Here is a 12,355-nt window from a genome sequence, read left to right on the forward strand (position 1 = left end):
CTAGATTGTTGAGTTGAGAACTCAAGAAGTGTGTGGACTTTAGTGATAACAACTACCAAATAACTTGATCTTGTATTTTCATCTCATCTATACTCATTCCTAAAGTTTGAACCTAATCCCTAATTTATCCATTTCCTATTTCAAATAAGATTCTTTATTGTATAAGTAGAACTAGATCACTTTTACACTCACATGAATGATCCCTTATCTCAAAAATAAATTTGAATTTTGGGCCTACTTATTTTTTCCCTCAATTGACTATAATTTGAAGTACAAAATAGTTAGTCTATATGCTAGGTTGTCATATTTAAAAATAAACTCTTATAAGTGAGGTTATCTAGTGAACAATTGAGTTAATCAACTTTGACCACACATGAAAAGCTTGAAAAGAAGCATTTTGTAATATCAATTCCACACCCATATCCCAAAGAAAATTGCCCAAGTATTTGATGTCCTCAATCTTGTCCAAAATATATTGGGTAAGCATCCTTATAGTGGTTTGACGCAAGGGCATAATTATCCCTACCATTTGCAAACTCCCAAGCATGCAAGCCATTTTTTTATGTGAATATTAGGATGAGAAATTTGAGGTAAGTTAAGAGTGAAATTTTGGGATTTAATGGAGATTATATTCAACAATTTAGTTTAGATTTTAATTTGTAGGATAAATTCTACAATTGTAAAAATGACCCTCATAAATAGATAAAAGTTTTCATATGCTAATTCTTTTATGTAATAGATCTTGTTTTTGTAGGGTAATAATGAACTTCTTTAGAAAAATTAGGAGCTCATCATATTCCATATGGAGACAAGAGATAAGTACTTGTGTTTACTAATCTTATAGAGGAAAGACATGTTCTTCAAATCTTTTTCTCTATCTCTATCTCCTTACCCCTATCTCTCGCTCCCCCCTTCACCCCCCTCTCCCCGCCTCCAACTCCTCTCTATATCTCCCTCTTTCTATCCCTCACTCTCCCCTATCTCTCTCTCTATCTCCCTATTGCAAATATAACATGAGTCTATTGGTAATGGATCTTGGTCATCTTCTTGTTCTAGAGGTTTTGTTTCAGTTGTGTTTGGATCCCTGTAAGTGGATGCATAGTTCATATGAAGCTATCACTTATCATTAAGACCCTTTTTGTGCAAAAAAATATAATTTGCTAAATGGCCTACCAATAGACCTCATATAGCATAGTTCATATGAAGCTATCACTTATCATTAAGACCCTTTTTGTGCAAAAAAATATAATTTGCTAAATGGCCTACCAATTGACCTCATATACTGCACAAATGTATGCAAATAATAGGCTAAATTTCTTACTAATTGATCTTTCACACCTTTTCGTAGTAACTATTACACACCAAAATACCATTACTAATTATATTGTTTTAAATTTTAAAAAATATAAATAAAGATTTCATTAAACCAAAGCTTTCATTCAATAAAAATTCAAAAAAGTTTTCTACAAAGTCATCATCTCAAAATCTGAAAAAAGTCCCAAAATCAGACACAGCCAAAATAGGAAAACCTAAATATTATGACAATAGAATAAAAATATTATGACGTGCTGAAAATATCTCTGTGGGTGGGGGGGTCTTTCTCACCACTGAAAGCTCTGAAGAAAACAATATTATTACTGACAGATTGGACATTGCCTGAGTACAACCACTAGCCTCTTCTCCAATCATACAGCCAAAATAGAGAGATACAAGTACCATGACAATTTTTTCAATTAAGTTCATGTCTTTTTTTCCTGTTAACTGTTTTGAAATATTCTAACGTGTGTTGAGAAATATCTGTGTGAACGGGTGCGTCTTTCAGTTTCCCACCACTGAACACTCAGAGAGTAAGAATATTATTACTGACAGATTGGGTTGTGTCAGAGGATCAGTGATCGGAACCTTTCAATATAGGAAATAAATCATAAAACAAGAATAAGTGTAAAAAAGAATAAGAAAAAAACATTAGCTACTGTCATGGCTGACGTTCGAAACATATTTGCTTATTGTCACAACTCATTTGCAATAAAATTCTCATTAGTTTGAGTTTAATGGCATTGGAAATGCATTTTCATTTTGGACGTTATTATTCTTAATTGGCCCAGTTAAAACAAATGGAAAGTAGCAAGATTAGGTATAGCCGCAGCAACGTTAGTGCTGTGTCCAATAAACACGCTTTCTTGTCCTCCACTTGGTTGCAAATTCATGGTGACACACAGTAAGGAAGCAAATTACAGGAATACAGTGCACAATGCACAATAATGCTGAAACTCACACTATAATTAATTGCTACCACCAATTTACTCCTTCAAACATCGAGTGCAATTCAATCTATCCCAGACATGGAGGGTAGTTTTAAGGTTGTTTGATAGCATGTTTGCTCTTTAAGCCTAATAAGAAAGTCTGAAAGAGTATGCAAAGATTGTAGATGTTTTGAGATCCGCAAGAGGGCATAAACTCTTATGCATTTCATATTGGATATATTAACTGTTTGTAGTTTTTGATTCGGTAGCTGTTTTACTTATTTCAAATCCAGCTGTGGGAAATGTGGCTTTGATATTAATAACAAATAATCTTCCACTGTGAGGAAAATAAGTAGCCATTTAGATAGGAGCACTCATATTAACCATATTCACCAATCAGTTGATCTTCTCATTCACATTCACCAATCAGTTGATCTTCTCATTCACATTCACCTATCAGTTGATCTTCTCAGACATATTTGTTTATATCAGTTTCTTTATTTTCAATTCTGAAATAATTTATAATGAATGATGAATGCAACCATTCCTTTTAATTTTAGAAAGCAACCATCCTGCATGTAAATTAAGCCACTCAACAAACAAATTTGCCCTGTATACAAGAATGTAAAATACATGCATGCTCAATAAAAGACGAGAGGGAGAGAGAATTATCGCCCCTCTCTTCTGGCACCTTCCTTTCTTTATACTCTCGTTTGGAACTCTTGCAAGAGAACTCGGAAATTTATATGGAATTGGATAGACTTTGAGGAAATAATACTCAATTAGAAAATAAGAATGTATAAGGGATTCTAAGTGTTTTCTTATTCATACCAAGAGTGGAGAAGAGCCAAAGAGAGAAAAAAAAGATGACGATTTAAAAATAATAAGAGAGTTTCAATAGGAAATAAAAGAGGAGTGGATAGAAGAAATAAATTATATAGTGTATAAGGCTAGGGGCCTGGTGAGAGTTTCCTGTAAAGCATTAGGTCACAAGGTTCCATCTAGCTCTACCCCATTGCTACTATTGATTGAAACTTAGTAAAATGTGTGATATATTTTTTTGTGAGCTATAGAAAGAAATAAAATATCACTAGTTAGATTACTAATATTTACTCAAATTATTGCCTTTGTATTACAACGAGTTTGGATACTAGTTTAGATGGTTTTTAAATAGATCACGTAACTTAGAATATATCAATTACAAGTCACAACAATACAATAATAAAACATAACACAAGCCACTTAAATCATTTTGCACACAAAGGTGAGACTATTGGATTGTTTTAATTTTTTACCAACTGTAAAATAATCCCAAGTCATGAAAACTTCTTTTCTCCTAGGAGATGGGCATATAGATCTAATATATCTAACTTGAAGTCTCTTAAAAATGTATCAACATTCTTTGCATCAAAATTTTCTTCACTTCCCAAAGATATATGCAACTTTTCAACTTATGATAGCATGAATATAAGTTTAGGTTGGTATGCTTACAAAACATTTTTAATGCTTATTTAAATATAAAAATAATAACTATTGATTTAATTATCATGTTGCATGACCATATAGATGTACCTGTTAAATTATTGATATGTAAAGAATTCTCAAAGCAAATAATACATTTTTTAAATAGTAATGTGGATTTCTCCCAATCACACAATTGGTACTTTTATATATTGCTCTAAAACCGTCCTCAAGTTACATATTTATTTTTTAAAGCTTTTACAAATTGTTATAACTTACCATATAAACTACATTTGGATCTTACATCTTAGGGAACATGTATCTCAATTACACACCCTTACAAAGAATTAATTTTGATAGACCATTGACCACATTTGTTGAATACTCGTAGATATAGGTGTATTAGGTTGAAATATTTATATATGTTGAGTAGGAATAATAGACTTGTGTGCATTTTACTTCCTCCCCCCACCTGGGATCATTCCCCACACCTGCTGTGTTCCAAAATAAGTACTTTTGTTCATAACTCTACCTATATAAATCAATTCAAAGGGTTATTATCAATATTAATCATAATGTGATAAATTTGAATTCTAGGTCCTATAAGTTAATTTAATAGATTGTATGTCACTATAACAATGTCGAGTTCTCATTTTGGGTTCCACGACTCATTTTTTAGATTGTGTTGTTGCCTCTGAGGGTTCTACTAGTGTTGTTCCTCTCGTTTCTCTAGAAAAATATTCCTCTTGGACTATGATGCATCGAAAGAAAAGGGATCATTCTCTTCCATTACAATTTTGTTGTTGAGTTAGTTGGGTGTAACTTTGCTGTTTTTCTTGTGCTCTAATGTACTTTGTCTAGTTTGTAACGAGTTGTGGCCTTTTCCCACTTAAAAAAAAAAATAATGCCTCAAAATTATAAGATTTACATCTTTTCCTTATTCATTCTTAATTAATACAAAATTAAGATATCCCATCATATTAAATTAAACCATGTCTCATTTATAATTATATTTCACTATTTACCATGTTACAATTTCTATGAATGTGTCTCTAAAATTATTTGATTAATTTAAACATAATTCTTAATATGAATAATATCACTTTGCACAACATTTTGTATACTTTAAGTTTATATGAATTCATTATCTATAATACAATACTATGATAAATTTTTAATGAGTATTAATCATGAAAATAAGTTAGGATCGATTAAGAGAAAACATTATATTAGTGTTTCTATTATACACATAAATGGATAAGTGAAAGATTAAAAAGAGAAACAATATTTATTATAATATTTTTTTAGGAATTTATAATTTTAAAATATATATAGAGAGAGCTATTTAATTTTCAATAATTTGTCATAGCAATAAATAAATAAAACACATACAAACAATTATAATAGTTATTAAATTATTATTTTTTATTAAATCATATTATGTTTGTTATTAAATATTATCCATAAAAATAAGAGTAGATATTTGAAGACTTGAAGCATTTGTATAAATATTGTCCTAATTTTATAGAAAGGATGGAAGATATATAATGAACTAGTAAGTATAGGTAGATATAAGTGATTGGATTATTTAATTCAAAATAAGACATTGTTTAAGGTTAGTTAGTAGTGCATTCTAAGAAGCTTAATGAGGTATAATTTGATCATGTAGAAATATAATGAATATTTAGTAGGATATTTTGGAGTAGATACTATAGTAGCATTCACACATGAGAACTATTTTCGATCATAAATATATAAATATGTGATAATTTTTTTTAAGATTGCAGGACTTGTCAAGTTGCAAAAAAGAGAACTCAAATTATTGATATTTACTAATCATTATCAAGTCTAGAGAAGCCTTTGGATGATATAAGTACACACAATTTTTATTAAAATTTTCAAAAACATAGAGAGGATATGATTCAGTAGTTGTGGTGGTTGATATATTTTCTAAGATGATATGTTTCATTTCATGTATTAAAAAATTATGTAGTACATGTATCTATTTTTTTTTCAAGAATGTTGTGAGGTAGAATAGTTTGAAAAAGAGCATATTGTGAAACAAAGACACAAAAATATTGGATATTTTTTAGGAAATTGTGGAAGAAGATGAAGACAAACTTGAAATAGGTTAATATGTCACCAACAAACTAATGGGAAAATAGAAGTTGTGAATAAGATTATGGGAAATTTGTTGATATTTTTAGTTGAAGAAAAGATAAGAAATGGGGATATGGTTCTACTTTAAGTATATTTTGTGTATAATAATTCAATAAATAAGAGTACAAAGAAAAAACCATTTAGAGTTGCATATGGTAGTAATTTGAAGAATGTATTGGAATTGAAAGATAGAGAAGAGTACAAAAGGAAAAGAATTTGTGTAGCATGTGAAGAAGTTAATAATCACTTAAAAATGATGAATTATTGATGAAAGAAGAAAGAAAAATAGAAGAGAATACATAAGGAGTTTGTAGTTGGAGATGAATTGATGATATATCTCAAGAAGAAAATATTTCAAATCAGGATATAAAACATGTTGAAGATGAAAAAAGTTATCTCCTACAAAATTGTCAAGAATTTTGATTCAAGATATGCATGAAGTGGAGTTACAAATAAGATTGGTTATATCACCATTAATTAATGCTATATATTTATTAAAGATCATGAAGGAGATTTTCGAGATAGTAAGTTAGAATACCAATGAAAAAATTAGATATCAAAATATCTCGAAGAGGAAATTAAATTAAGGAAATTTTGGATAGTGAGATTGGGAGAAGCAAGAAATAGACAATTTGAGGAGCATTTAGTAAGTTGAAAAAGAAATACCTAAAGAAGATTCACCAAGTTTTTCAAAGGCTAAGGTAGTTCATCCTAGATTCCCTCTATCTATTAGAAAGTGAAGGAGTCACTTTTGAAACAACTCAAGGTCTAATGCAAGATTTGGATCACCATAATTTTACCTTGTAGTTGAGAAAACAAATTTTATATTAATCCTTCTTCATATTAAATTCATAGATGATTTGGATCACCACAAACCTAATTGATGTTTGATTTTCTACAAGACATAGTAAGCTAGTGTTTAGTTTTAATATCTATGGATTGTATTGAGTTTTCAAATATTTCAACAAGAAAGGAACATATTTCAAAATTTATTAGATGTAGGAAGCTTTTGGTGTGAACTGCATCAAGATCCGTTGATCCATTATTACTATATTCATCATTGGATATCCTTTAACGTGTTTGGTTGACTACATGTTTCATAAGAGATCAATTTTTGTGCTGCCTTGTAATTAGATGAGATTAATGTTAACACTAGGAGCTACTATATAAACATTATTCATGAGTAATTAGAAAAAAGGTTTAGGTCAAGGTAATTAGAAATTGATTTTCGGAGCTTAGTAGTTTATAATTTATTTTAATATCATTTTAATTTTATAGTTCAACCATTTGTAATAAAATGTCTAAGTCTTAGCATGTTGGAATTCTATTGCAATGGTTTATATTTTTTTATGATTGAGATTCAATATATTTCATAGTATTTTTTCGTAGCTTCATTAAATTTTTACTGTATAACTATGCGAGTGTTCCATTCCACCCCATGATTGGATAATCCTTCATTGAATCCTACATCCATGACTAGATTATATAGAGATACCATGATTTTTAGTGCATTTCCATCTCCATCTAGTTAAATATTTGGATTCAATATGTATACCATAGCCATTCCTATTTAATACCAATCATATATTTAAAAAATAGGGTACATAAACAATAAGAAAATCAAGAGTAATGGAAGCAATCTTTGTCTCTAAGTTAATACTTTAAATATTCTAAGAATGTCTATTTTGTATTAAATTGATATAACTTTCTATATAATTTGATCTTCCTACTTATAATTAAAGTGTTTATTTTATGTATAATATTAATATTATAGTGAGATGTTTTAAAATTATATACTAAATAATATATTTTGAAGTCCTTTTACAATATCAAAACCTCAAATCTTGATAAAGATTAAATATTCAATATCTAAATTATACAACTTCAAACAAAACAAAAATTACTCATACAATAAACAAAAAAATCTAATTAATGATTCTCATTTTTAATTATATGACTAAATTAATTTAAATCTTTATAGCATCTCTCAAAAATCTTCGTTAGAGAACAACTAAAGGTTTTTCAAGATATATTAAAGACACCTCAAAAAGTTGAATAGCTCACATGGAGTGAAATTTTTAGGGTTTAACAATTTGTATTACATTGGTTGTGGTATGATGACAAATCTACAGAAAGTATATGTTTAAAATATGATTACTACTGTGGGACAATGTAAAAATAAAGGAAACAACACTTGCATCATTATCAACAAAGATACAATGTGTATCACCCAATAAGTTTCATTTGTTTCCATGAATATCAATCATACAGAATATAATTTGATTTAAATATTTTGCTCTGTTTACAGTGATGATGCCACTATGTTGAAAATCATATTCTCACGTATGCACATCATATGTTTCCAACCACTCGGAGCACTATATCAAATATCATGTGGAGATACTCATAGTGGAGTGTCAGAATAAGTCTATCTGAACCTTACTGTAAAGGGAAGAAACCAAACAAACAAATTGAAAAGCAAAAGATCACAGAGAGTCATAGCTGACGTTCGAATCCAATAGCATTAGAATTAAGTCATTTTTGAATAAATCCTTGAGAAAACTCTTTTTTAGTTTGTGGTTTAATGGCACCGGCGCGATGCATTCAGAAATATTATAAATCTACAAATCAATGTAATGAAAACATAGAGAAAAGAAACTAGAAAGAATTAGGTATGAGGATAGTGCTGTGTGCAGAACGCGTTTTCTTGTCCCCTCTTCCTTTCAACAGAATGGGTTACAGGAAGGACAGCAGATTCTTGACATTAGTGCACCAAGTTGGCTTCTTGTTCTTTTTAGATTATAAATAGGTGACCCAACTACTCATTTTTCACTCATCAAGTTATACTAGTTCTCTAAACATGGCGCGCAGTTTTATTGTTGTGGCAGCCATATTGATAGTGAGTATTACTCTCTGCACTGCACGCAGGTCAGTTTTGACCTATGGTGGAGGTGCTAGTGGTGGTTATGGCGGAGAGGCAGGTGGTGCGTCTGGTGGTGGCTATGGAGGTGGAGGTGGAGGTGGAGAAGGCATTGGTCATGGCATTGGAACCGGCATAGGTTCCGGTGCTGGTGGTGGATCAGGTTATGGTGCTGGCGGAGCCGGCTCCGGCTACAGTGCAAGTGGTGGTGGAGGAGAAGGGCATGGAGTGGGAGTTGGCAGAGTTGGTTCTGGTTACGGTGCAGGTGGCGGTGGAGGTGGAGGAGAAGGGCATGGAGTGGGAGTTGGCGGAGCAGGCTCCGGTTATGGTTCAGGTGGCGGTGGTGGAGAAGGGCATGGAATGGGAGTTGGTGGAGCCAGCTCCGGTTATGGTGCAGGTGGCGGTGGCGGTGGCGGTGGCGGAGGCGGTCATGGAGTGGGACTTGGAGGAGCTGGTTCCGGTTATGGGGCAGGTGGCGGTGGTGGTGGCGGAGAAGGTCATGGAGTGGGAGTAGGAGGAGCTGGCTCCGGTTATGCTGCAGGTGGCGGTGGCGGAGAAGGTCATGGAGTGGGAGTCGGAGGAGCTGGCTCCGGGTATGGTGCAGGTGGCGGTGGCGGAGAAGGCCATGGAGTAGGAGCTGGAGGAGTTGGCTCTGGTTATGGGGCAGGTGGTGGTGCTGGAGAAGGGCATGGAGTGGGAGTTGGCGAAGGTGGAGCTGGCTATGGTGCTGGTTCTGGAAGTGGTGGTGGTTACGGCGCAGGTAGCGGTGGAGCTGGTGGTTATGGAGCGAGTGGAGGTGGTGGCGGGTCAGGATATGGTGCTGGAGGTGGTGCAGGTGGATCTGGTGCAGGGTATGGTTCAGGTGGAGGGTCTGGGTATGGTGGTGGAGGTGCTGGTGTTGGGTCTGGTGGTGGGTATGGTGCTGGTGGAGGGGGTGGATATGGTGGTGGTGGTGGTGGAGCTTCGGGTGGAGGTGCAGGTGCAGATGGTGGAGCTGGTCATGGTGGCAACGGTGGATACTAGACGACGAATTCCTTATATATATTATTTATAAGATATTATGTTTGTCTTAACGAAATAAGAACGTCTGGAAATCTATGCAAAAGCTGCGCAAAGTGAGGTAGTCTTAAGCCCTTTAATGGCTTTAATGCATATGGTGTCGCATGCAAAGAAGGCATGATGTGTTATCTTCTTACCTTTGGTGTAATGAGGTTTTCAAAGGATTGCTTCATCATAACTTAGTAATGATCTCTATAACTTAAGGAGACCTATATGTGTAGCGGTCTTTAAAATTTGAATGGCAACACTTGAATGGTAAAATGTGTAATTCAACACTAATCTAGCCGTGTTTGTTCCAGTATTAACAATGGAGAGTAAATAGCTTCCAGTATTTTATTTGTTATAAAAGATAACAACCGATGGACTATTTGCATTTAGGATAAAGAATCTAATAGTTATGTAAGGTTTAAAATCTAGAAGAGACCATGATTACTTCATTATAATAATGTTTACCCTAATTACTTCTAGAGGCATTTTATAGTCACAAAGTGATGAAAAAATCTGTGTCAATTTATATATTTACCATTATATTTTTCTAATTACGCCAAGAGGCATTCTATGATGAAAAAGCTGTGACAACTCATAGACCATTTAATTTGATGGGCATTCTACAAGGTATTATAATGGGAACAGAATTACAAACGCAATTGAATTGGTATGTGTTTAAGAAAATCACTCTCCAACAATTACATTCATCGAATCACTCTCCACAAGTTACTTTCAACGGATCACTCTTCACCAGTTACATTCATAGCCAATTGACAGCTAGGCACTTATGTATTACGAAAGCTTTGCGAATGGAACATGCTGGCAATTACGAACATAATGAATCGACTCTCTTGAAATTAAACTAGCATTAAATCAGCATTGCAGTTTCGATTTAGATGAATAGAATTGGCGTTTTCTTGAAGAATTGGCAGAAATATTTAAAAAATATTATAAAGCAGCAACTCAACATAATGCTTACCATAATGCATTTGCACCGTAATATTGTCTGATCTGTCTGTTATATTTCTGTTATGAGCCACCATTAAATCATCTCTTCAGGCAATTTTAAGAACTACTATTGTCCAGAAGAATCTCTCATGTTAACGTGAGTTGCGTTATTTGCAGGTGGATTTGATCATTTGCGTGTTTATTATTTGAACAGGTGGGTATTCATGCTGCTCATGTTTATATTTTGCAGGTGGATTTAATCTTCAACGTCCGTTTACAAGCTCCTGATCAGGTTGGTGATCTTTTATATGTAAAATAATTACTATTCGAATATGTATGCTTGGTCTTTGATATATAGCCAATATGTATGCTTGATTAATTGAAAGTTAGAAAAAAATAATTGGTTTCCAATTTAAGAAACTAGGTTCAGACCCAAAAACGAAAAAAAAAATTATAAAAAAAAGTAAAGTTGGTATTCTTTTCTATCCCTAACTATTATCAAATGTATCTCAGATCATGTACACAATCTTATTATCCCCTAGTCTCTTCATGTTGCAGAAGGTAATAGATACATTCCGATTTGCTTGATAATAATGTGTGTCACTAATGATAGATTTAATCGAAATTTTCCTTCCATTATTACAATGATAAAGAATCTATGCAAATAAAGAATCGCCTTAGTTTCCAATCGCTGTCAGCCTGCCATTATAACGTTGTACGCCTAACTAGATGATGATATTTTGATTTTCATCATGTTTTGTTTGTAACATTTCTCTGTTCGGTCTAGCGCAGGAGAGAGCTTTCTCTGGGTATTTTGTATGTTGTTATGGAGGGTCAGTCTTAAACCCCACACAGTTGTTAGCAGAGGAAATAAAAGAAATATTCCAAAGATAGATAATATTGCTTCAGCAATTAAAACAGAGATCAAAAAATACTGCAACACAAAATTCTGAGTTTTTTAATTAATGCCTTCAAGATGATTTACAACTCCTCTCTTTTTATAGAGGTTTTTCACGATAATAACAAAGATCAAGAACATCAGTATATTAACTGCATGAGAAGAAGATATTTGAGCAGATGAGCATACGCAATACATGAAGAAACTAAAGCTAAACTGAATGATGATGTGGAATGCAAGATTGCAGATAGGAATGCATGGAGAGGACTATAAGAAAAAGCTGAAAATCTGGGAAATACGACATGCAAACTGGAGTATTCTCCTTACTTTTAAGGACTATAAATAGCTACCGACTCAACATGCATACGGGATACAAAGAAGGAGATAACTGAGTGTGAAGTGTTGACTTAACAGACTACATACATGTATACAAGGAGTGAAAGAAATTAATTTGTTCTAACATTCTTCCTTAATTTCTTCATCCATGGCCTTGATCCAGTGTTCTTCCTTAAGTGCTTCTTCAAAACACATAGGATCACAAGAGAATAAAGCAACATTTGAACTAAAATCCAAGCATTCTTCATCTTGTTCATATCTCTCTTTCAAGCTTCTCATTTTCTTACCTTTTGATTTAGCAATGTAGAAGTTGTCTCATTACCTACTTTTGGAGTGGGAGGC

At 33.0% G+C, this 12,355-nt stretch overlaps 1 protein-coding gene across 1 annotated transcript; it reads left to right on the forward strand.

Annotated features, from left to right (window-relative positions):
- Window positions 1–8,714: 8,714 nt before the first annotated feature.
- LOC131042504 (glycine-rich cell wall structural protein 1.8) lies at window positions 8,715–10,121 on the forward strand. Its single transcript, XM_057975819.2, has one exon. The coding sequence runs from the start codon at window positions 8,725–8,727 to the stop codon at window positions 9,805–9,807; it is 1,083 nt and encodes a 360-aa protein (XP_057831802.2). The 5' UTR covers window positions 8,715–8,724; the 3' UTR covers window positions 9,808–10,121.
- Window positions 10,122–12,355: the final 2,234 nt, after the last annotated feature.

This window comes from Cryptomeria japonica, chromosome 1, assembly GCF_030272615.1.
Source record: "Cryptomeria japonica chromosome 1, Sugi_1.0, whole genome shotgun sequence".
Classification (NCBI taxonomy): domain Eukaryota; kingdom Viridiplantae; phylum Streptophyta; class Pinopsida; order Cupressales; family Cupressaceae; genus Cryptomeria; species Cryptomeria japonica.

What these genes read in the sequence shown, in the direction of transcription:
- LOC131042504 (XM_057975819.2), top strand. Translation starts at nt 8,725, where the DNA reads ATGGCGCGCAGTTTTATTGTTGTGGCAGCCATATTGATAGTGAGTATT.